This window comes from Solenopsis invicta, chromosome 16, assembly GCF_016802725.1.
Source record: "Solenopsis invicta isolate M01_SB chromosome 16, UNIL_Sinv_3.0, whole genome shotgun sequence".
NCBI lineage: Eukaryota > Metazoa > Arthropoda > Insecta > Hymenoptera > Formicidae > Solenopsis > Solenopsis invicta.
The window spans coordinates 18405088-18432110 of record NC_052679.1 but is presented as its reverse complement, the minus strand read 5'-3'; the positions used below and the strand labels follow the sequence as shown (position 1 = coordinate 18432110).

Sequence of the window (27023 nt, the reverse complement as noted above, 5' to 3'; positions counted from 1 at the left end):
AATAATTTATTATTATATAATGATATATTAATATTTAATATATGTGATATTTGTTATTTTATTATACATAAATATATAATTTTCAAATAACAATAAAGAAAAAGAATATATACATATATAATTTGAAAATTTGTTCAAATTATTTAAAATATTTACAAATTTCTGCATTTGCTTGAATTTCATTCCTTCGCCGTTGCATTTAAATTCTATTCAGATTTTGTAAATCTTATATATAATAAACTTATAGCGTTTTCCCTTGGAAACGCCCTGAGAGCGTGCTTGGTGTAGCCTTGCATCGCACCAAGTGATGTACACTCGCTCCACACCGTCCTTTTGAGACGGTGTAACAAAATCACACTTCGTGCATAAAACTTGCATTACACTGCAGCCACGGAAACACATTACACCGAATAAGTTCGCCAGTCGTGGGAACACGCTATACATTGTCTGAGTGTTTCACTCAGTGTGTTGCACAGTAGTAGGGCAGTAATACAGTCAAGAGAAAACGCTATTAAAAAACTTTGACACACTTACAGCATATAATAATATAAATTACACATTACAAAAGTAATAAAAATAAAATTCCGAGCTTTGATATTATTTCTCATTTGTTCCGTGGCTCGACGCGCTCGAAAACGTGACCATCCATTCGGATATCAATATATACATATATATTGATCATTATTATTAAATATTAATACTTCTAGTCGTATACTCCTGCTAGAGTAAAAGTGGTCTCGCGCGTCCCAGATATAAACATACCCGAACGCCATAGGCAAATACAGTGTGTATCAGCGCATGTATTCTTGCTTTCATGATATGCGATAGATACTAACCTAACGAAACTTGTCCTTACATTTCTCATTTGGTATGTCTTAGTCTTATTTTATCTTTTTTTTAAAAAAAAGGAAAAGTAAATAGAAGAGAAAAAAAAGGAGAAATTACTCCTTCACTTAATATAATTTGATGAGAAGATAATGAATCTGACGAAAGTTATTAAATTAAACGGTGAAGATGAGCAGATCTATCTTTTTCTTTTTTTCTCTCTTACAATATAAGAATTACAAGTAAAATTATCGTGCGATGTTATTGCAATATAAAATTGTACACATTCATGTGATAAAAATAATCGATTCGAAGTTCGAAGCACACTCTCATAAAATAGTCGATTTGGAACACTCGTAAAGTAATCGAAAGACTTCGCTGTCAACATAAAAAAAAAAAATCGATATTTCGTATTAATAATATACAAAATAAACTAAAGTAGGTACTTAATTCGTCGGATCTTCGGCGCATCCGCCGGAAATACTTTCTCTCGCAGAATCCACAACTGTGTGTTTGCACCGTGCATGCCTGTGTGTATCTCGTATCTGAGTGCGCCGCACACTTAATCGAGAGAGTCTCGATACGCTTTTATCATTACGCTTTTTTTTTAATTTTTTAAATTTTCTTTTTCTTCGTTTTACCTTAGTCAGTCGACTCCTCGGGGTCTGTTTAGAAAGAGAGAGGTACATATATGCCCGCATTCGCGAAGAGCGAAGAATGCGTGTCTCTTGATTTTTCGTTTCGTTCACTAAATATCGTACACCGCTATATTTACACATCTCATACTTCCTAATCTTATTCGCTTCCTCTACACAATGAAATCTCCAGTTACGAGAGGAAAGCCGTTCTCTTCTCTCGTTTCACGTACTTGGTACGGTATTATTCCGCTCGTTCGGATTACTTTACAAGTACCCTTCGCAATAATTCTTCCGTGCAACTAAGTCTTATATCATCGAAAAATATCATCGGAGATACCTCTACTATATTACTAATTCTTATTTAGTTTTACCTTCAGCAGGAATACTCATTTCCAGTCAAATACGATTATTGTATATGTGTATGTATATAGTATACATACATACATACGTACATATACATACATACATATATATATATATAGCGCTGTCGGGAATTTCCCATTTCATTATCTAACTTAACGTAAACATCGGGTCTGCGAAAACTTACGAAAAAAGTAAACTAAACAAAATAGCGAGTTATATATAACAATGCTACAGCATTATCGTAGTCATTGTCCGTTGCAGATATCATACCGATATCGCTTTTTATAAGGAAAATTCAAATTCAAATTGAATATTTGAATTTTGTTTCTTTTGACTACTATTCCAAATTATGTTTATATTGTACATATTGCACATTTTTCGAAACAAATTATTTTTTATATTAATTGACAATTTCCAATAAAAGTTAAAAATATTTTTTCGTAAAAGAAGGAAAAATTAAAAAATCTTAGAGTATGTACAAGTAAAGATTTATAAAAAGCACTGCTATGTACAGTGTTATATACTGGTATAAAAGAGAAACAAAATAGAATGGTATACACGTCGTCATCATATTCCGTTATACGCACAAGGGATTATCCCGTTAGCATTGCGAATACTCGAAGAAAAGGCAATTGCCGCGATTTCATACGACGCGTAAAAATCACTGCCGATCGCAACGCCTTTAATCGTATCTGCATGTCTAAAATTTAGTCGTTTAACGTTTTCCAAAAAGTATCGGTACCACGCGTAAAGTGAATTTTATCGAATCGATAAGGTAGAAAAAAATTAAAGTTTCTAACGTTAAGGCTTGCATCACGAAAATATATTTAAATCATAAACGATTTACTATTGGACATAAACCGTCTGAAGTGACGATTTTTTTTTCTCACTCTCTCATTCTCTCTCTTATTCACAATCATTCTCTCTCTCTCTCTCTCTCTTTCTCTAAATACTTTCTAAATACAAATGGCTGAGAATACTATCTACAATCGCCTACTTTCTCAGGTGTTTTACTTCATATGTATTTCCCTGTGCATCACGTGTCAAATGTGGACGCCTCTTCCAATAGTACAAGCTTTATGATTTAAATTCTCGAGTTTATATACGAGCATTAACTGAAACGTGATCCTAATGCGATTCTAACGACGATCGCATGAGGAACATATCTAAGTCGAAGGACCGTTATTTAGTTTTATTTTTTCTCTCTCTCTTTCTTTCTGTTTTCCCCCTTTCTCACCCTTCCTTCCTTTCTCTCTGTGGTGTGTGTTACTATGATGGATCTACTTGTGGTGAATATATTGTCGCTCTTTACCATACAGACACATGCGGCAGAAAATAGGCATTCTTTGTTGCGATAATACACTCTACATCGTTATGCAAAAGGAACTTCAATTGAACTTTTTATTATACTCCTTATCCCTTTTATTGTTTCTTTTGCTTTTCTATTTTTTTTTCTCAAAGGTCGTACGTATACCGACCTATGTAGATCAAAAGTGAGCCGAATTTGAAGTTAAAACGGGAGGAATTTTCCTGTCAACTTGCCCGATACTAATTTCGCTAGGGCAGAATTCGCGACGTTGATATTTCTTCTTAATACGTGAAAAATATGAACGATAGGCCGTGGTCGCGTGGGAATTGATTCGAAGGCAGGAGTCAAAGTTCTCGCTTTATCCGTCCCGACGCAGCCACGGCCCGCCATCAATCGCGAACGGTCGTACGCGAGATTGTCTGAGGCTTGCGGAATCGGACGTGCGCGGAACACGATGTCCAGCGCCGATGTCCTCGTCTGTTTCCGTTTCGTCTATTCCTTTTCGTTCTACTTTAAATGAAAATTCGTGAGAAAGCGAGTAAACACGTTGGAATAGAAACTGCGCGGGCACTGCAGGTCGGATCTATAACTGGCTCCGCTTGGCGCTACGCTGCGCGGATGATGGTGATTCGCCGTAGGTGTCAAATAGGGTCTGAATAGTTAGGGTTTACTGTTGTCATTATTTAATGACAACGGGTCGGCGAGCTTCTGTTGTTGTTGTTGCTGCTGCTGTTGCTGTTGCTGCTGCTGTTGCTGCTGCTGCTGGCTGACCTCGCTGACGGCGCCGCCGCTCATCAGCTTCGCATTGTTGTTCTCCGTGCTGGGCATTTTCGTATATTCGCGTTTACGCAGCATGTTCTCCGTCTTGACGATCGTGATGTCCGGATTGTTCTCCAACACCGACGTAGTGGAACACTTTGACACTGCCGTCGGCACTTCGATGTAGCCGCCACCCTCGCGCTTGATCGACGTCGTGGTCGGCACGTTCGCGTTGATCTTTTGAAGGATGTCGTTCACGGACTCGCTGTTCTCCGTCGTCGTCGATTCCGTTGTCGCGTTGTTGTTGCTACCGCTGTCGATGCTGCCGCTGGACGCCACGTTGAGGTCGCCCGCCAACGAGATTCTGTCTGGACCTTGCAACGTTGACAGATAAGTTGCGAGTGTGTGGACGGTGACGTTGAGGAACTCGGCAGCCCGGAACAATGTTATCTCCTTCCGCCGCAATTTCGCCAACACTTCAGCGGGCCCCGGTTCAGACCAAAAGTCCCTTACTCTGAAAATATATATCATCTCCGTTTTATCATCCCGATTATTCGAGGCAAAACTATCCGTTTTCTCTTAATTTCTTACTCGTGAACTTGAACGTTACTTTAATTTGGATTTTGCTCCAATTTACGCAGTGTCTTCTCTAATGCAAAGATGTTTGAGAATTAGGAGTGCAATTAGGTGCAGTTTTCTAATTTTTATCTGCATTACCTGTACGGATGTTTAAGGCAGCCATAACTGTCGCGATATCTGCCGTAGAGAGTGCCGTAAGAGACGCCGAGAATTTCGGCGGCAGTCTTCATCTCTAGTTCTTTGCTCTTGATGGCGTCCATAACGCGGCGCGTGAAGGGTTCCTCCCAGAACTCCTGTCGGCGTCCCGTCGTCAGATAATCGTTCATCTTTATTACGTCTCGGAATTGTTCGGGAATCGATAGATTTGTGGCGTTAGAATTTGACGGAGTCGTAGCCGCTGCAATTGATATTAAGTCAATATTTACGACTGCTGAATGGATACCCAATGATTATACGTACGTATAATCGGCGTAAAAGAGAAATAGGTTTTCAATGGAAAATTTACCGAAAGGCAAAAACATTAATTTTCTTGGGAAACGTGTTTTTTTTTTTATAGTTAGCAAAATTCATCGGAAGAACTTGGAATTGTGGAAATAAAAGAACAGTCTTTCAATCTTTTTTTTTTACGCCGATTATATCTATATATTACGACAAAAGATATTTAGAACAAAAGGATTAGCAGTATTTGTTCGAATTCGTACATTAAGATTATTGCATGCAAAATAATAAAAACAATGCGTAATACACATTTAAAGAATATTATTTTTCTTAAAATGTATGAATTCGCTCTTTACCACACAGGCGCATACTGGCAGTTGAAAGATAGTAGAATCATATGAGCAAAGCACGATTATATATATTATTAACGGAGCTCGGCAAAAAATATACATTTCGGCCGATTTTCAGCTTAAAGCTTTTCCCTTACCTCACTACTTTCCGCGCAATCCAAATGCCGATTGACATTTGGATTGCGTGCAGGTTGGTAAGGTGAAGGGAACAGCGCTAGCTGAAAATCGGCCGAAATGTGCATTTTTTGCCGAGCCCTGAATATATATATATATATGATCATGTGTACCTTTCTTTTCTTCTGCTGCGTCGTCCTTGGACATATAGGAGAGCTAGAAAAAAATTGCAATAAAGTTAAAATCGTTGCATGGAATATTCACGCGAGGAATAGTCTAATCCGACGGTTGGATGCAAGAGAAAGTGGAACGACATCTCTTTTAACGGTCTTAATTTAATCGTGTGTGCTCACTCACGTCTGCAAGTGAAGAGGAATATAGAGGGAATCTAAAGATAATTGGACCTTACCACCGGCAGTGGCGTTTCGTTATTCTCGTTCATCATCATCTCGTCGTCCCAACTCTCATGGTCGCCGCCCTCGCTCATCATTTCCTCCTGAGAAAAGGTTCGACGTGACACATTAGAGTCGTGCGTGGGTATCTCCGCGTACGTGCGATACCCGCCGCTGCGAGTCTGACAAAATTATTTCGTATTTTTACATTCACGACAACGGATCGTAAAGTGTTCATCTTAAGTATTCCATGTAAAGCTTGGTCACGGTGCGGTGCCTGTTCTCTTTTTTTTCTCTCTCGCCTTCTTTCATAATCACTCGTTCTGTATTCAACACTACGTCTTTGTATCTACCAGATACCGATATTTCGAAATTTGAAAGTCCGAAGGACTTTTGAATCACGATGTAATTGTTAGGTTTTTCTGAACTTTTACTTAGAAAGATTAGCATTATAAAAGTCATTCTGAATAATTAATACGGCATTGTAGAAGAATGTATGTTATCTTGATTTCATGAAATAATATTTTATTGACATCGTGAATTTTGCAGAACGTTCACGGTATAAGTTTGAATTCTTTTTCAATTATGATACGTACGTACGAAAATATTTAGAAAAAACCATGTAATAAAAAAATATAAGTCATTTACGAAATAGTACGTAGTATCGTTTCATTTATCTTTGAATGAAAATGGAACTCTTAATGTTAGTGAACTACCAACAGTCTGGGATCGTGTCATTGATAACAAGTATTGAATAATCCTTCAAAGTATCATGATATTATCTTTCGTTATACCAGAAATACCGAAAGTAAAAAGTCCTACCTCATTTCGTAAATGACTTAATATTACAGTATTTACACTCGAGACATTTTTATCAGGCAACATCAGTTACTTTGATGTCTTTTTTTGTGAGCGGACTTGCAAATTCAACCGCCAAGCTTTACACGAACCGTTTAACCCGTGACAGTGATAAGAGATACGTACGTTCCCGGTAATACAGGTGATTTTGGGCGTGAAGACGTCGTGTGCCGATGGTGGGTCGTCCAGAGGCGGACGACCTCTACGTCTCTGTTTTGGGGGTGTTGGCTCTTCTGTTTCGCCTTCCCGCAGGACCGTTTCGACGCCGGGGGTTCCGGTGCCGGGACTGTGGCCGGTGTTGTTCAGGTCGTTTTGCGTGGGATCGCTGCGCCAGCTCACCTCGGCGAGCCCCTTGATGTGTAAATCCTCGGCGGTTTTCAGCAACGACGATAACCTCGTCTACAAAGCGAAGCGGACGAATATAATCATTCTTCTCTAATGCCTCGTTATCCTATTTCAGTAATCGACAATCTTCTCATACGTAATTAGTATTAAAATCATAATAATAATCACTATGTTTCAGTAATATTACATGTCAGTGTAATATTTAGTGGAATATCGTTACAATTGTTGCAACATAATCATTATTAAAATATTATTTTCGTAATCTCAGTACAGGAACAAAAAGGAGGAATGCGAGTGAGATTAGAGGTAAAAGTTCAGAGTGCAGAAAAAAATGCGGATAGATGTGTAGATAAATATGACTTGTGTAACTGTGAAACTCGCGAAATCCGCTGTAAGCTTCTCCGAGAAAAACTGAAAAAAAAAAACTGATTGCTTATTTATAAATAAGCAGAGTGAGATATTTAGTGAGCTACATAAACGAAAATACGACATTCGAATTGAATGTCTGAATATTAAAGTTTCAAGACACTATAATTATTAAGCGCGTTCTTCATTTAAAAACTAATTTTCTCTATACATTAATCCATATATATCCGTAATTACGTGTGCGTATGAAATTTACATATATGTGAGGTTCTACAAATATTTTCTCATATAGGATACGTCATGCAGAGATAAATTGATAACTCTTCTTCAATTTATTTATTTATGGACCATATTTTTTTACGTCCGAGTCAATCAAAGTTAAAAATTATTAATTATCCCGTAATTACGGAAACTTAATGCGTTTTAGACAGGATGTTTTTCAAAGCTGGAAATACTGCGAAAGGGGAAAGTATAAAAATGAAAGACAAGCCCATTACTTTCGGGTCGCTGACACGGACCGCTTATTTATTTTCATCAACATTATTTTCCCTCGCAAATATTCTTCGGATCTCTCTCCCCTGGAAAAAAATACCCCTACGTTGTACTCTCGCGCACGGGAGCGGAGAAACTCGCGCGACGTACCAGACGAAAAAAGAAAATAAAGATCGCGAGCACATACGGGCACGAATGAGAGACGGGAGGGGGACAACGTTTGCGCGACAACGGGCCCCAATTATTATTTGCTAATTTTCACCAGTACGCGGCGACGATGGCGTACGTTCGCCGTGGCGGCGCGACCGAATGCTAAATAATATGAGAACTTTCTACAAACGGCCGCGCGCGGCTTTCTATCGGCCACGGCCGGAATTGGAAAAATGCTTATGTGGGTCAGCGTCGACGCCGCGCCGCCGCCGCGGAATAATGTATTTCAGAAATATCGCCGCTTTCGTTTCTTGCTCTTGCGCGGGAGCGAGGTGGAGGAAGCGAGCGCGTAAGAAAAGGGATCGTGGGAAAAAAGGACGACGTGCCCCGCGTGACGCAAAGCCCGATCTAAAACCATTTGCAGAACTCCCTCCTCCGTGTGCCGGTCGTTCAACCGGCGCGGCGGCTGCGGCGACGGCGGCGCTCCGTTCCGATCGGGAGAAGGTGAGCTTAAATCGCCGCCGATCTCCAATCCGGGATCGGGCCCTGGCGATTTTCACTCGGAGATTTTTCGCGAGCCCGATCGGGGCCCGCGCGACACAAAACGTGCCGGAGAAAGCTTCCGCGCGGCTGCGACTGCCTCATCACGACTAGAAATCAGGAAGAATTCGCTCCTCTCGAAAGGAGATAGGTACCATTGAAGATTCGCGCGAGGAAAGATCGCCAGCTTCGCGAAAGGAGCTGCGAAATATCCAAGCTGTCGAATACCGCGCAGGTGGGAGATTTCGAAAGTTGGCTAAGACTATTTTTCTCTTGAGAAATACACGTTTTCATCTATTTAATTACGGCAACCACGGAGTGTTTTGCGTAAATCGTAGTAGTTGAAGCTCAAACTGTAAACGACGGAAACAAATGAAAATGCGTTCTATTAACTTGAAACAAGATATTTGAAATCTGATCAAGATATATAAAAAAGAAATTTGAAAAAAAAGCTATATTAACGTTATAAAATATATATCCAATATATACAATAATATAATATATATCAACTTTTGGCTATAAACTTCTTTTAACCAAGCTTAATTCAAAGCATGTAATTATCACGTGCCTGAACGAGATACATCGCGAGATACATCGCGTTGAACGATTTGAAATTTGAACTTTTTCCCGCGTACCGATTGAAGCGCCCGCCGTTCGTCCGCCAACTTCAGATGGTTGAAAAGCGCGCGGAGCGTCCTTGAGTAACGGCAAGTCGCGATCGACCTTTTGTTAGTAAGCCGTGCGTTTCGCGGAATTCGCGCGATCGAAAATTGTGCTACTATTGTGCTGAACACTGAAGGCTGTATCGCTCTCCACCGTCTCTCTGTATTTCCGGATGAATCGTCGCGTCACGTCACGTCGCATCGCGTTGCGTCGCGTCCTGCAGTTAACCCTGTTTTCCATGCGCGCGTTGCCGCGCGCAAAAAGGAATCTCAATCTCTGGTCCGTTTACACGGGCGCGATAGAACAAAACACGCATTCGATTGGAGTAATCCGTAAAGACGCGCGTTCGCGCTAAATAGCGCATGCACGGAAGGCAAGGGTCGACCGGCGTTCCTCGATTCGGCGTTCCTAACCCTAGCGTGCCGCGCGCGATAAACCGAAGTGTTGTTGACGATGGCCAACGAAACGCCACGGAGACGCGACGAGAGCGAGGCGATTCTGAATCGCGCGATACGTTTAATCGGGAAATATCGGTCCGCGTAATTAGTTCTGTATGAGCTTCGTTTCGATAATTAGCACGCGCGCGCTCGCTCGCTCGTGAAATCGCGTGCGTGTAAGTGCCATGGGGAAGTAGCTCAAGCAGCCACGATAGGATTCTGAGAGGAGGAACCAACCAGGATGGCGTCGCCGCGGCGGGGAGTGAGTAACCTATCATTCACTTGTTATTACTTATATGTGTATTTAATTAATTTATGTAACAACGCGCGTATGCATGAGTGCGTACGATCGTTTCTCGTATGTACAATCGTGTGTACAATTGTTTTTTTGAACGTATGTTGTTTTTGATTCAAGTTTATTTGACTCAATATTTTCATATATTTTCTTAATCATATTTTATTAAAAATAATTTCTCTTGGCATTTAATGACGTTGTTAATGTGAGATTTCTTTTTTATGAAAATTTCTTTACTTTTTATCTGAAAAAAATTTTCACATAAAATATTAGAAAATACATTTTGAGCTAAATGGATCGAATACTTTCTAAAAGTCGGAATGTAAATTGTTAGGGATTTAACTAATAAATATTTTCATAGTTATTTTTTCTCTCTATTATGTAAAGAAAGATATCGTTTGGCTTTTAACTCCGTTTTATTGAAATTTAACAAGTAGCGGAAATTGTCAGTAACCTCTATGAAAATATCAATAATAGCTACGTTACATCGTTAACGAATTATTTTTAAGAGATAGATATACTATAATATGTTCCTGTTTTAATATAAAATTATGATAAAAAAAGAGTTGAAACGTATTTTTCTCAAAACATTTTTCAAAACAGAAGTCAAGTTAAATATATGGTTTATCCGATCAGTTTGAAATTTTCAAGAATATTTTTATAATATTTTATTAACCCCTTGTCCTACAACAACGAGTGAGTAAGAAATTTGGGCCAAAAACAATAAGCCTGACCCTGACTCGTGGTATTTCGTTCGGACCAAACGGAAACAACACGAGCCTGACTCGTGGTACTTCATTCGGGACCAACGTAAACAACACGAGCCAGATTCGTGTTCAGTTGTTCTCGATATCGTTTATTGTGGCCCGAATAATCGGGAGTAAGCGGGTAGGACAAAGGGTTAATAATTCGACATCAGAGGTTTTTCCGATTTTTAATTTTTTTAAAGACATATCTAAAAGAAAAAATTTTTCGGAAAAATGCAATTTTCAAATTCATGCAGTTTCGTAAAAAATACACATTTTAAAAATTCCCTCCGAAAATAACAAGTGGAATGAAAAAATTACCTATTTTTTAATTTTTAATAATTTATTGAGACTAAATCGTAACTGCCACGCAGTTAAGTGCATTAATTTAGAACATTATTGTTATTTATTTTCACTATTATTTATTTATTTTCATATTTATTATAATTTTGTATCTTTTTTAATTAAAATACATATTTTAAAAGCAGAAACACATTATTTATCTCTTTAAATTTTATATGGTGCTGAAAAATGCTTTATTTTTCGATTTGCTAGAATCCTATAATCCCTTGAGAAAAACTTTAGATTTATGACAAAGCCTACAAAATATCACAAAGTCAGATATGCCGCGGAGACATCTCAAGAGAATACATAGATCGTAAATGTATTCGTGAAAATTTCAATTTTGAAGACGTATCGAACTGTTGTCAAATTATTTTGTAATCTAATGCAAAACAGACAGGCGAAATATTCGAGATATCTCGAAAAAAAAAATCTCGGGGGAGCATATTTTCCTAAAGTGCACTCCGGACAATCTCGAAAAATTGGAAACATAATAATATCGCAAACAAGATGCTGGAATGGGTTTGCCCCGTTCTCATTAATAAAACCAGACGCAAGGAACAGTGCAATAGTATAAATATAAATGGGCTTTCGAGGATTATCCGTAGCTTTATTATTATATTTTCCAAGCGCAGGCTTTCCTTTAATCCACAATTAAAAAGTCTCAAGGATTACGAGAAAACAATTAGCGGAATGTATGATACGAACTGTGTAGTTACCGATTCTTGTCATTTTTATAATATATATAAAATAATATGCACGGATAATATGCCACCACTATGTTTTTTTTTTTAATGACATATTCGTCAACAATTGATTTTCCTTTTATTTTCAAAGTAATAATAACGTTTCTAGCAGCTTTTTAATTTTCACCATTATTTTAACAGCCAACGAAAAAAAAATTTCTATTAAAATAGAGTCCATCTTAAATTAATTAAAAAGAGAATTTTGCATTAAATGTCTCTAGAGCTGTCTCGAAATTTCCATATGAGAAAAATTGACGTTGAATTCGTCAGATGTACAACTGCGTACTCGCCTTATCGATTGCCTTGACTGAATATCATCACGTCCCCCTTATTTTTTGTTTTCAGAGTAGGAGTTTACTCTAGCCGATCGATATTCTCGACATGTTATACGCGGCGGTCTTGTCGTAACACGTCCCGGCGCATTCGAACTTACGATTGTCGTCGCCGGTGCGAATGAGAGACGCGTTAGCTTTTTTGCAAGATAATAGGCACCGTAAAGTTCTCTCGTTAACCATGGCTGTCACAGAGCGTGGCGGCTGTTATCTACGCGAAATTGTTGTTATTGGAAAAGTGCTGAGGAAGGCGGGGATTTATTGTCTGAAGAATGGCGGGGTTTTACTGCTTAACTTTATTTCACGGCGACGTAATAAAACGTCCGCCGCAAATAGCAACATTAATGAGCACAAAGTGAAAATATATCTAAGATATGGTTTAGAGAGAGAGAGAGAGAGAGAGAGAGAGAGAGAGAGAAAGAAAGAAAGAAAGAAAGAAAGAAAGAAAGATTGTCACGGTCGACAATATTTAATTCACATTTTATAGATGCAGTAAGCGTTACGTTTCGCGTCAGTCTTTGTCAAACTCTCATCGACAATCCATTGTAACTTTTGTATTACGAGTATATTTCGCACGATCTATTTCGGAATATAATTGCTTCGCGAACTTTTTCATATTTCGTTATAATCTTTATTGTTTTCCAATAATTACAAGACTTCCGCGGCACATTCGCTTATTTTTATTTAACCTCCTATATAACTTATCTTATTTTTATTTAGCCTCCTACATAACCTACATAACTTACAACTAACTTAGAACGGTTAAACAATAATTATTACGAGCTCAAAAGCCTAGCTGGTCCTCGTTGCTAATAATTGTACATAATATCTTCCTCGTAATTACGCACTAATGATAGATTAAACAATCTTTAAATGACAAATGTTTCGATCTATTTAATTTGGCCTTCCTCAGTGTCGACCTGTATATGTAAACAATATAATTGCAAGTAATGACATAGAATCATTTCTCCAAAGACCTACTCTTTACCGAATTCGTAACATATTTGTATACTTTAGAGTTCCTTTTCTTCTTATTATTGAACGCCTATGATCAGTCAGCAAGTGTTCTTTAGAAGTTCGATGTGTACAAATTGTATTTGAAGGTGACCAATATTTTTCTCCTACTTAATTGTTCCGTAGTTGTTAAATTTTTGTCAAGTTGCTGCTACAATATTTGTTGTATCAGCAATTCTTCTTTGTTAGATGTCACAAGAAACGTATTGACTGTGAATTGTTAATTCAGAATCTGATCTAAGACTTTTATTATTGTTATTTTTAATTTTAACTTAGAACGATCTAAGCATCTTTATCTCTATTAATCCCAACAAGACATCTGTTTTTGCATCCTCTTCTATCTTATCTCTCACTCTCGCTCACTTTCTCTCTCTCTTTCACTTTTGACATTTCCATTAAATATAATTATCCGAGAGAGAAATAACATTTCTCCTTCAATTTTCTCTCTGGAATAAATTTCTCAAGCGAGTTGCTCGCGGGATCGATAACAATACGACCATGCAGACGCGAAAGAAGAATTTACAGGAAATTGTGACACTTACGTGGTCAATGTTGATCTCTCCCTTGTACATGAACTCAACCAGCACTTTGATGTCCGAGAATTTAACGTCACGCATGATGACGATGGGGTCCTTCTCCTCGTACTGCGATAGGATCGTGTCGAAGTATGTGCTACATGCCGACAGTACAACCTGCGAACATGCGAGTTTAGCGCAATTGTTAATCATTTATGCGGCGATGTTATCTGCGGGCGCGCGAAGGAGTCGTATAAATAACGCGAACAGAAAAAAAAGTCGCGATTTAAACTCTGCACGCGTTATGAATAATTACTCTCTAAATTGGAATCAGTGTGTTATTCATTAAAAGACAATGAATAGTCTGATTTTATATAGTGATATAACTTCCGTCGGTGACAGTATCCCTTTCTTAAGGTTGTATAGGACATTTCTTAAAATATTAAGAAAATTATGAAAAAATTACAGATTGTTTTTTATTGCATTTTAAAGCAGCAGCAAAATTTGGCGGTAATTTTCTATTTGGATAAAAAAATTATTTTAATAACAAGTAAACATGTACTCTAATAAAAATATATATAATAAGATTAATAATAAAGAAGAAATAACAAAAAAAATCGGAATTTTTTTTTATTTAAATACTTTAAATATTCAAGATGATTTCATTGCGATGCAGAGATTTATTCTGTAAAATAAACAAAATTTATTTATTTGTGTATTTACAAAATAACAAAACAGACAATCACGATGAAACTTTGTATAAATCATCTTGAATACTTAAAGTGTTTACATAAAAAATTAAGATTTTTCTTAATGTTGTAAAAAATAATTTAAATTGTAATAACAATAAACTATAAAAAATATGTTAATAAATATAAGTATTATTTTATTCATACATGTCCGATACATTCTTAATTATTCTGGGAAAAACAGTGAATAGTCACTGATGATCACGGTAATAAATACAGCACTGCAAATCAATAAGATTGAGAGAGTGATGAGTAACGGAGCATTACATATCAGATATATCGACAGATACATCGAATTAATTAATGCGCGGATTAATTGCGACGAAGTCAAATCTGACAATGAGCCTGACGAAGATGAGCCCCGCGGAACGTCAGGAAAGACATGTCTCTATCGTATCTTTCTTTTTTTTTCCTCCAACGCTCCACGTGTGACCACACGCGCATTCGTGGTACTCAACGCGCAGGCAGTTAATGGAAAATGCATTTGCTTTCCAATCTGCAATGTTATTATGCCATTTATTTACCGAGGTCAAATTGATTCCGCCTTGTGTACGTTATCCAAATTTAATCGTAGTAGTCGAGGGTTGATTGTCGCGTGCTGCACAACATGTGGAACTAAACGACATTTCGTTAGGACTTCGAGTTACCATGCTGCTGTTGCTGCTGTTGCTGCTGCCCACAAACGCCGCTGCTGCGCGTAGCAGCGTATAGCTGCGTCAAATTTCACCGGCGGCACGGCGGAGGTAACTTCGTTACCGCGGCACGCATGAATGCGGCAGTATCGTTTATTAATCAGAAAAGTCGTTGTATGAGCTTCAGTTTCAATGTTCCCTGATTAATTTGCATTAATTGACACTGGACGTGACACCGGGGAATTGGTATCACGGGCAATTTGTCGAATTTATAATTAGCACAGAGAAACATGTAACACTATCTGTTTTTTTTTCCTTCTTTTCTGCGGCTCGCGGTAAACGTCACTTTAGTCTCACGTTACGTAACACGATCCAATTTATTCGCTTCGGCAAGTAAGGACACGCGTACGCGCGCTCGCCGATCCGCCACACACGACAACGACGACGGCACAAGCGGCGATGGCTTCGGCGACGGCGGTAGCGGCCGCGACGCGTCGATCATTATTAATTACCGGCGAAATGGAATTGTCCGGGAAGTCGTATTGACGCGCGTAACGAGCGTACTAACGTAATGTATGGATCGAGCGCGCGTCACCCGATAAAATATGAATTCCCGTCTGCACATTCAGGGGATTTTTGCGAGACCGCCTCCTCTCGCTCTCCTCCCCTCCCCCCCCTCCTCCTCCCCGGGACTCTTCTCGACGTAAATATCTGGTATGAAAGTCAATGAGGTCCCTCATACTCCTTCAAGAATTCCTCGTTCGCGATGTGGCATATCGTTTATAACCCTTCCGAGGGCGGCTCTCGCCTCAGATGAAAATTTATACAAAGTGGTGTACGTCTTTGATCGATGGATTTGTAATGCCGCGATTCCAGGAGAAGAGAGAGAGGGGCGTATCGTGATGTTAATTTTCCGAATATCCATCTCCATAATTTTTTTCAAATCGCGGGATTATCTCCCGACGGAATATCGAGCGACCTTCACCGAGAGGGCACCCGTCGCGCCGTGCGCCCTTTCGCAGACTCCAAGTGTCTACGACGAGCTGCGTGTAGAAATTTTTCCGTTTTCATCGTTACGAACGCTCCTGGCGAGATCGTTAGATCTTATTCAACCGTGTGTGTGTGTGTGTGTGTGTATGTGTGTGTAGCCGCTGTCGACAACCTTCGATTAATTGCACCTCTTTTGTATGCTAATTGGCTGATGTCGCCGCGCGTATTGCGTGTGTAACACGGGAATAGGTAAATTGGTATGGGACCTTGCGCGTCAACGAATGTCGTGGGAATTTCCGGACAGTTGCGCGAGTTTCTTTCGCGACGTCCTCCCTCGCTTAGCGAGGGAAAAATATAACGGCGAGAATCCCGAAGCAGAAAGGCGAAATTCTCAATTACGCCAGTTTTTGAAGAACGCGTACGTAATCATCATCATAATCGCGTATTCCTTGTAAATTTTATTTTAATGCGAGGGAGAATATTCTCTCTCCCCTTCCCCCCCTCCTCCCGCCCATCCCTTTCAATTTTGCGACGCCCTTTTTTTTTCTCTACCAGTCCGATAACGTTCCCCGGTATAAGAATAGACACATTAGAGATTCCATTTGATCCTCTTTCTGTAGGCAGGCGATGTCTTTACTCTATTATAACTCGTCATTACCTTCAACTCGTGTTAGCACATGCATTTTTTCCCGTCCCGTGTATTTTCCACCCTTCTATTTTCTTCCGCGCACTCGTCCCGTATTCTCCTCCTTAATCCATCGTTAATCCATCGAGTCTTAGTTTCCCACTAATTTTTCGTTCCTCCCGTCGCGGGCGAGGGGATCGGAGGGAGGGGGGAGGAGGGCCATGAAGGGACCGCGAACGACTAGTGTCTGACTCGGCCCCGCCCAGTCAATAGCCTGAATATTTAATGTTAGAAGTTCCGTATTGATTTTCGCGATTTTTACGTCTCCGCAAATAAGGCCGTAAAGACCGTCTCGCGGGCGGCGGGGGAGGAAGGAGGGGGCGGATAAGGTAGGAGGGGGAGGAGGGAAGGAAAAGAGAGACGCATAGACGCGTTACTTTTCAGTGCCAGCTATATAACGCTTTTTATTATGCCGGGGCGCTTTTATGGGGAAATACTGCGATGAAAAAAGAGGAAGACGTCGAGACGAGCGGGGGAGGGAGGAAAGGGCAGAAGAAGAAAGAAATTGCACTGCCCGGGTTTCATATCGAGTCATTACGATCCTCGGGCACTTTCGTCCCTCCCCCTCCTCCACCGTCACCGGCTTCCTCCCTCCCGTCCAACCCTCCCGCCGTCCGCGACGTCTTCTGACATTAAACTTTTTATCGTGCATAACGGCGCTTCGTCTTTCGTCAAGAGTAAGAAAAAAAAAAAAGAAATATAAATGGAAGAAACCGGCGGAGAGAACGACCCTGCCTGCGCGGAAAAGGGGTGCTTCGTCAAATTTGTCGATCTCCCTCGTCGGCCTCCCTCCTCCCTCGACCACCCTCGCTGTCCCCGTCGCTTGTGTCTTGTTTTTCATTTTTCTCTTTTTTTTCTTTTTTTTTCTTTTTTTTAGAACGAATGCGGAAGCATGACAGGCGCGCGATCGATCCCAAGACGGTTTACGGCGAAACGCGGCAGCGAAACGCGGAATACTGACGGAAATTTACATTCGTAATGGCGCGCAATAAATATTTATTCGACCGGACATTATTCCAGTTATTTATATGAATCGATATAAAAGCGTATCGCGAGAGGATGAACGAGGGGGGCGGCGCGGGCGGGGTCGTAATGACGAGTATTGCCCGCGGCGCAAACGTCGATGCGAGGCGAATCGGTATTTGCGAAAAATCACGCTGATACTCTGAAATTTTAATCTTTGCGATTTTTACAATTAAGCGACTTTCGCATAAAAACAAAAACGTTTTTCCAATTTTGTGCCTGGAAATCTTGATAAAAAAAAAAAAATCGTTGCAGCAAAATATCGTGTCGAGGAAACGAATATTTTTATACTCTATTCATGTTTTACATTTTAGATTACGTCATCTGTCTCAGACATCGAATACGTTTTGCTAAAAAAGTACACGGAATTATTACTAAATAAAAATTGATATTCAATTTAAATTCATTTAATTTCCTTCAAACAAAACAATTTCTATTCTTTGCAACGCAAATGTTAACGCTTTGCCCATTCTTCAAAACATTTTTTCGTAAACCGCTGAGGATATGGCCTTCAGCTCCTTCAGCGAATTTTCTTTTGCATGGCTTCTGTCGACTCAAAATGCTTTCCACAAAGTGGTAATTTGAGTTTGGGAATAGGAAATATAGTTACAGGAGGCCAAGTCTGACGAATACGGTGAGGCATATTTGTAGAGTTTCTGGCCAAAAAATTGAACTACGGGGAGAGAACAATTTTACTGCAGAATCTAAAAATTTAGCTAGATACAGAGCAGAAAATTTTATATGGCAAAATAATTACGTAGAATGCTTAAGATTGATAATGTTGCTGCAAACAGTTTTGACATTCTAGTAACCAAGCTGAACATGCGATAAAATTTTTTTAATGACTTAACATAATTATTTTCCAATCTGTATTTCTGTAAAAACGACGCAGCATCACGATAATTAAAGAAAAACGTTGCCTTTCGGATACTTTTTGAGCAAGAGATAAGTAATCCATTATTTTGCAAGTTCTGGATAATCGACTTCACTACATGTGAGAGTAAAGTCAGGAGGGATTACTCTCGTAACATAGGTTTTTTTTTCGGAATTTCCATCTTCCGCGGAAGATTACGTCGATCTTCGCGAATCAGTAAGTGCGAGTTCAGAAAACTCGGAAAGTTCTCGAAAGCATTTGCAAGATAAGCGAAACACGATGTGTTATCGCAGCGGGAAATTCCGCGACGAGCGAAGAATAGAGGCATTGATATCAAAATCTGCAAATATCGATAAATATCGATGCTCCAAGAAAAGTATCTCGGGAAATAAAAAAGAGCGCAGTATAAATATCTGAAATATCTCGCTTTCTCTCCGCTGTAAAACCTTTTATTGCGAAACGTGGAGTGCCCGTGTGCCACGTAACGACCTTAGAAAAAAATATTTAATAAAAAAAAACCTATGCGGACGCAACTGAAACTCGATATGCAAACTCGCTCTGAACTACGCAGCAAAAAAAATTATTTTTAAATAATAATAAAGTGATACCAAAAAAAATGTATTTCGCACTATTTTCTATATACCAATTCAAGTCAAGATACGTAAGTCAAGATCTACGATATCGCCGTAATTACCGATCGTAATTACTTGTCTGTACCCAGTATCGACATCAACACTCCCAGCTAAAAGCCGCGCTTTCGAACGCTTCAGAACAGCCATAATTCATAACGTCTATAACGATCCCAGGGACATTTCACTTGCGCGACGAAGTTCGTTATAAAAACGAGATTACTGGCCCCCGCCTGCAGTTACGTAATTCGATCGATAGTTTAGGCGTTTCCCGTTTCTGGCGGACGAACGACAGTGCCGGTGGAAGGAAGAAAAAGGAGGAGAGCGGGAGAAAGAGGGAGCGCGCGCGAAGCGGCAAAGAATAGAGAGAGGAAGGGCAGGATGGAAGAAAAAGGGATACTCTTTTTGTGTCTGACGCACGGGTGGGATCGAGACAAGAAACTTAACGAACCTGCTTTTTTTTTAATGCGCCGATCCTTCCCAGAGCTCGTCTCTGAAGCTTTGTAAAAATCGTTTTCGCGAACGATTGTCTAACCGCGATGAACGTGTCACTCTGTACAGCGTGTTCTTATTGTTTTCCTCAAGTACGGATTGTTCGCGTAAGTTGCAGCGATTCTCCCTTCGTGAAAATGTCAAAGTGGCAATAAAAAGAAACAGAATAATTATATATCTATCGGATAAGTTATAAATGAATCAAAATAAGGCACTCTTTGAGAATGGAGTTTTAAAGACAAGAAAAAAATAGTAAAATCTTAAACTGAATTTTAGATGGATTTTACTTCAATAGATCTATTTTGACTACAATTAGTTATAAAACTAATTAAAAAAGTGACGGTTAAGAAACATGGCACAACATCAGATTTTTAATAAGAAGAAAATTAAATCACCGTTTAAAAAAAAGATAAGGATTTTTTAAACTTTAATATTGCCTGTTATACTTAATTTTGAGGTTTTTTTAGCTTGAAAAATGCATTTATTAAAAAAAAACGATGCATTATATTTCAATCAAAATATTTTCCATCTTTCTTGTAATAAGTGGACTGCATGATTTGTCTTTTGAAGTAATCCATTCGATCTATTTTTTGACTCGCTCAACATTTTTAAAGTGTGTATTCTCAAGGGCATGCTGCAAAGATCGGAATATATAATAATCTGCTGTCTGGAGCAACGTCTGGCGAATACGCGAGGTGGGGTAAGACCTCCCATCCAAGATCCAATAATTTTGCTTTCACGGACTTAGCGACGTACCTGCGACGACCATTGTCGTGCAAAAGAATCGTTTTACATCTTTTTCCGCTATTTGCGGTTGTTTGCTGCCCAATGATTGTTATAATTTATTTAATTATTACAATAAGCTGAGTAATTTTATTTGTAACAATTCCTAGTACACAGTGCCTTCGTAGAACCACCAAATAGAGAGCATAACCTTGTTTCCATAAATATTGCGTTTATGCGAAGCTGATAGTCGTTCTGGATCTATCCATTATTTTTTCCATTTAGGATTATCATAGATATACATAATAGATCCATTTTTCATCTCCATAACTTGATACAAAAACTTCTTTTGCCTTGAAAACAATGAAATGCAAGTGTAATGATTTTGGATGGTCAACTCTGACAATTAATGCGAAACCCATTTTCCTTCCTTTTGGATCTTTCCCATAGCTTTTAAACGCTTGGAAACAGTATATTGGCTAACATCCAATAAGCCTGCCAGTTCTTTTAGCGCTTGAGCTGGATTTTATCCAAAATTGCCTGCAATTCGTCAGCTTCAAACTTTTTTGACTGCTCTTGTCTTTCAAAATCGTCACTTTTGAACCGTCTAACTTCTGAACCGGACTCATATGTTTTAATGGGTGGAGCAGAATCGGAATAAGTTTCAATAATAGTTCGGTGAGCAGCTGTCTTCTTTTGATCAAAGAAAAAAAAGTAATAAGTCAAAAATTTTGTTTATCACGACCATTTTACGCGTTGTAAGCAATGAGTATTTTTGTATCAATAATTCAACAGCTGTTAAGTCAGTTTCAAAAATTCTAGAGCTTTGACACATGTAGAACAGATGTTATCAAAAAACTTTACCATTATCCATCTATTAACGCGCCAATGTCAGTCCCCAAAACTAAGTGTAACACCTAATAAATAAGTAATATTAATATTTCGCACAGTCCTTTAATGCTTGCGTTAATTTATCATTGATTATGAAAATTGTATTGTGTTACGAACCGGAAATCTAATTCAACTGTGTCTTCATCGACAATGGAAATGAAGGGGCTCGAAGAATACCGAATGAAGATGATTGGCATATTCGACGACGAGATTCGCGACGGCAATTCAAATAAGATTAAATAAAAAAAAAATTATTGTTATAATTATTATAAAGAGGTAGAAGGGTCCCTCGCGTAAATTCATGCGCTCGTAAATCGGTCCGAGGGAGAGAAAAACGGTGTTATATAATTCTATAAATAATGTATACGCGCGATTTCCATTTTAGAGGCCGGCCGGTATCTTTCTCGCGGAAAGTTCATCGTACTACGCGTCACTAGCTCGACGAAAGGCGAAACTAAAATTAACGAAAACCGGCAGGCAGGGTCGTCCCAACTTTTCAACGCGATCCACGTCCGGATAAGGAGTGACACTTTTCGAGGGGTCGCATATTTGTCATTGCACTGGAAAAAATTTTCGCGTGGCGAAAATAGGCGCTGATAAAAAGCTGATAAAAAAAAGGAAGGATAGTCGTTAATGAATGTCTTCATGTTAACAACGTAAATTTAAAAAAAATATATGTATATGACGTGTAACTATGAGAACGGTCGACTCGCAGTCGGCAGGTTCTGACCCTCATCCTCATATGTATAGCTCGGTTTTATAAGCGGTTGATGTGGAGAATTGAAGGTTGCAAGCGAAGGCGTGTGAGTTGAATGGCAACCAGTTTCGAGAATGCCTACATTAAAGAAAAAAAAAAAAAGATAATGAAAGAAGCATTTTTTTTTTTTCGATCGAACGAGGAATTCTAGAGTTTGCGCGTGATGTATGCGTCTGCAATTTTGGTTTTCAAATTTATCTCTTCTTGTAACTCCGCGAGAGAAGACAGGAAAGGCGGAAAACGACCGCCGCAATGGTACTTCCGCATGCACAAAATTGCAGGATCGATAACGCGGTAACTCGCTTTAAGAAATTTCGGCCGGAGTCGCGAAATCACGTTTACGGAAGGCGGCTGTTAGACGGCATCTCGAATTTCGATTTCCTGAAATTATATAATAATGTTTATATACGCGATATATTTTTATCCCGGGAGCTTCGAGACGCGAGAAACGAGTTCTCGTGCGTCGAGGATTGGATTCCGGTCTTGGTAAACACAACTGCCGATATAGTAGCTCATCTTCGGTTCTCCGATTTGAAAATTCCGCGACCGCGTGCGTCGCGTAACAGCTGTCGATGCGGTTGGGACTCAAAAAAGAAAAAAAAATTTTCTAGGAGACCCGAAGGCCACGAACAGATAAAAGCTAGGGAAATCAGGATTTTCAAATTTCTCTTACTTATTCGTTATTGTTTGGAAAGCAAATGAATAACAAAGAGAGAAGAAAAGAGTAGGGGAGATGAATGAAGACAGGAATGAAGCAGACCGGAAGCGCGGAAAAAAAGAATAACATATTCTTTTCTTTCCTTATTCTTTATACATGTACGAGGGCGCCGCGCATGCTCGTGCATAATATATTTGCTGTTCGTGTTCTGTGAAAAATATATTTCAACTGTATCTTCATGTTTTTATAATTAGCCCTCCCGTCTTATCGAAAGTTTCGTCATTCATTTTCAATTATTGATTTATTTTTGAATCATATAATCATTGCAAATTATTTAAAAAATGTATAATTTTTCACGATAACACGTTCGGTGTAAACACATAAAAAACATATATATAATATAATAAAGATAAGAGATATAAAGAGAGAAAAATAAAATATACTTCAGAACTGAAATAAGACTGTCTGAAGTCAAGTGTCGTTTCATGTTCTGCAGTTAACTTATTTATTAAGTTTGTTTTCAGAATTTATCAGTAATCGTAGATTTACCTTCAATTAAGAAGGTTGCATGCATTTGCATCAAGCTGTCAGCGCTATCGGCATGACAATCTCCGATCTTAGGCGTTCTTAGTCGCCTTAATCTCACGGGGACGAGGGATAAATCTCTTTCATTTTGCGTATCCGTTCTTGCGATGGCGCAAGAAAGTTTCTTATCTGCCGCGCGTAAGTCACGCGCGGATTTTCTAATAGTGCACGCGGATCTTGCTGTTTTGCCGCGCGTCACGCCCGACGAAGTTTAACGAGCAAGAAAACGCGTCGGCGAGTCTTGCGCCGTTTTAGAGCGAACGAACTCCGAAGTATGCGTAAATACCGATGCGTCGGACATCCGGTACACGCGTGCGTGCGTGCGTGAGTGCGTTGCACGCATTTCCTGTCTGCGCGCAGAAAAAAATCTTTTCTTTCAATCTTTTTTTTTTTTTTTTTTTCGAAATTCGCCCGCCGTCTCTTCGCAAAAGCGCCCGAGGTCCCCCGAAATATCACGGGCGGACGTATAAATAGTCGCCGACAACCCAAAATCATCGATTTTAATTTTAACGACGTATTCGTCGACGAATTTGCAGTCTACCCCTTTTTTTCCTCCGGTTCTCGAGACGGTTCATTATTTCTGGCAATTTATATCCCCCGGTAATTGGAGTTGCGATGTTAAAGTTGCAAAACTCTGTGGAACCGAATTATAAAATTATGTAACCGCAAGAAATTTTTATAATCCTCTACGCTTTATATCTGCATTTTGCATGCGCTTCGAAATAACCTACTTCCTCCACGTAGCGCACCGGTCTATCTTTCATCTCCTTTTAATTCCTACATTTATAACTTTGTGCTGTATTTTTTTATTGCGCAAGCAGAAACTCGCATTCTCTAATTACATACAGTAGAATTAGAAGTGTAATTTCGGTCTATATTTTATTGCTTCCAGAAGCAAAAATGTATAACGGAAATAAAACGTTTAGCATTCCTTAAACTTTAAAATCCCGCCAATTTAATTAAATCCACAAGAGAAATTTTCGACTTCACGATAGATTTCGGTGAGCACGATATTTGTTTCCGTATCACATGTGCGTGCAGTTTTCCCTACAATTAGTTTATTCCGAGCATCGACATAGTTTTTTTTTTTTTTTCGTTTTGAAACTTGCAACGCTCTACTTTCGGTTTATGATTTTCGCGGTGCACCTTTTTTCGCGTACTAATGGCTCCATCCCGATTTTCGCATTGGTGGCGTCGCGGCAGCGGAACAAAACGTCGCGGGCTACCGGACGCACACGTGTCGCGTAATGTAAATGAACGTTGATGCGAGCGAGGCCGGCGCAAGTGGGACGTGTACGCGAAACGGCCGAAATGGTCTAATGTGAAATATTAAACCCCGATAAATGTTAGCGTACATACGATAGAGAGAGAGAGAGAGAGAGAGAGAGAGAGAGAGAAGAGAGAGATACGAGTAAAACAAATTAATCTCTTACGCTGCACACTGTCAGCGTACAACTCGCGTGGGGGTGGGGAGGTGTGTCGCGTTTGTACGTGGGCACGGGGCGAATGGGGTGATTCACGTGGCAGCCCTTAAAGGGTGAGAGGGGGAAATATACTTCATCAGTGGGTAGAGTAAAATAGTCGAATAGACGAGACGAGGGAGATAAAAAAGTGGAATGAATGTCGGTGAATGAGGAGTGAGTCAGCGAGCGAGTGAGAAACGACAAATGTGAACACGCGTATACATGTGTGTGTACATATATATACATATATGTATATATATGTACGTGTAGCGAAAGAGATAGGGAAGGGGGTGGAGAGAGAAACCGTCGGGGAAAAGCACTCATGCCCGTACGAAAATATCGATTATACTTTTTTACGAGTTCACTCGCTCCGACGAGTGTTAATTTCGCGAAACGATCTCTCCTTCGCCACGCGTCGCTCGTAAAATCCTATTAGCGCACGTGCGGGAGCTTCTCGGCACCGCTCGTTTGGTTACGAACGAAAATTCAGACAGGTAACGCTGCGGGATCTTTTTCTTTCCACGTCACTGACCACGTCGCATGCATGTCTTCTTTCAAGGACATCCTAATTCCCTATAACGCCCGCGAAAGGATTCTTGCAGATTGCCCTAAAAGAAGTTAAAAATGTTGAGATTTTAATATTCGATTAGTTGGCATGAATATAAATCTGGGCCTTTTGTACGGCATAATAACAAATTGTTCACCAGGACCTTGGATGAAAAGAAAAGAAAATTAAAAAAAAATCAGATTTCTGTTGCTTTCTGCTTTAAGTAATCAAATATGGACCTCAATATAAAATAAGATTTATATAAAAAGTCCTTATGCCCTGCAAATATGAATTTATCGAATACTTATTTTTCTTACATGTGGCGTCATTTACCAATCCTTTTCTGGTCCTTATAAATTAATCCTAATAAATAAATAAATATTTATGATGTTAAAACTTCTTTATTAAATACTGACAAGGATCTCATTAGATAAAAATAAGGAAATCTTTCTTAGGACATCCCTAATAGATAAAGACCGAGACCTCCATGTTACATACACACGTGTAAGACTATCCTTCGTTTCAAGATTAGATTTTTACTTGGATAAAATTGTAATTCAAGACTTGATTACTGCAGAAAGCTGCAAAAAGGGGGTTTCGCGAAAAAAAAATCGCGTCGACCGAGGCGCGAGGAGTGCCTTATATCGCGGTTTTGACGCGACGCAATGATGCGTATGCATCTCGCAGGTCGATTCCCAAGTAACCGGCTTCAAATTCGAGACCGCGTTGCGGGAAACGTCAAATCGTATTATTACTAGTGCAATTAGAGAGAGGCCTGTCGCGTTTTTAGAACGCAGGATGTCCGGGTTTAACGACCTTAGCACCTGGTAGCCCCTCTGTACGCCGGCACATAATTACCCGCAACGCACCGGGGTAATACCCGGTGTGCATCTTGAGAACGAGACGTGGATATCGTTACGGTCGAGAACGCGTGGAATCCCACTGTCGTTTTTTCTCGTTCTCTTTTCACGCCGCGTGACTTGGCCGATGGCGTACCTAACTAACATTAACACACATTCCGGTTAATGTTGGCGTAATTCCCTCCGCCTCCTCGTCCCTCGGTTGCCCGAAATATCGCTTGTCATCAGGCTCGAACTCCGCCCTACGTCGGGACACGATCATCGTTTTAGGTATATATTTGCTTCGTGACGTCAATCGACCAGCTAGCGGACGAATAAAAAAAGCTTATGCTTTGTGGGGCTTACTTTGTGAAGATATTAATACGTTTATATGTGCCTCGAACGTGTATCATTATACCTACGTTTTGTTGTATATTTACGTTTCGTATTTCCGCACGAGCTCACAAGGCTTCTTAAATAACGTGATGAATATAATTTTATAAATATGTAATGTTGTGTTGATTTTATAATTTAAGTAGAAAAATGAAAACGCACCTTGGCATAACGGAAAATGCGCCGTACGCCTAGTTTATTCTCTGGATACATGCTATTGAGAGTATAATTTCGTGGTATCTGTAAGTGTACGGTTCTTTGATGGCGCGACGGATAAACACACTTTCGTCCTTTTAAAACGTAAAATAATTTTAATTTAGACTTAATATAACTTCATGTATAAATGTATACCTCCGTTTTGGTAAAATGCGAGTTGTTGGTTTTTCGCGGATGGTAATCAATTCAATCTAGGATATTTCGAGCTCTTTGACATCGCGACGTAATATTTATACTCCGGAATTAATTTCCGTGTCTGTCGCGATGGT

At 39.5% G+C, this 27023-nt stretch overlaps 1 protein-coding gene across 5 annotated transcripts in view; it reads right to left on the bottom strand.

Moving 5' to 3' along the window:
- Positions 1 to 962: 962 nt before the first annotated feature.
- Positions 963 to 27023, bottom strand: part of LOC105195710 — a 128339-nt gene continuing 102278 nt past the window's right edge. For 2 of the 5 annotated variants that reach the window (XM_039459082.1, XM_039459085.1), the window contains exons 4-9: positions 13636 to 13785; positions 6752 to 7024; positions 5785 to 5949; positions 5549 to 5591; positions 4612 to 4870; positions 963 to 4408 (exon numbers count right to left, since the gene is read on the bottom strand). In XM_039459082.1, the coding sequence (XP_039315016.1) occupies positions 3796 to 4408; positions 4612 to 4870; positions 5549 to 5591; positions 5785 to 5949; positions 6752 to 7024; positions 13636 to 13785 (1503 nt within the window). In that variant the 3' untranslated portion in view covers positions 963 to 3795. The remainder of the gene's footprint in view (positions 4409 to 4611; positions 4871 to 5548; positions 5592 to 5784; positions 5950 to 6751; positions 7025 to 13635; positions 13786 to 27023) is intronic. The other 3 variants (XM_039459084.1, XM_039459083.1, XM_011161244.3) reach the window with 2 other exon arrangements.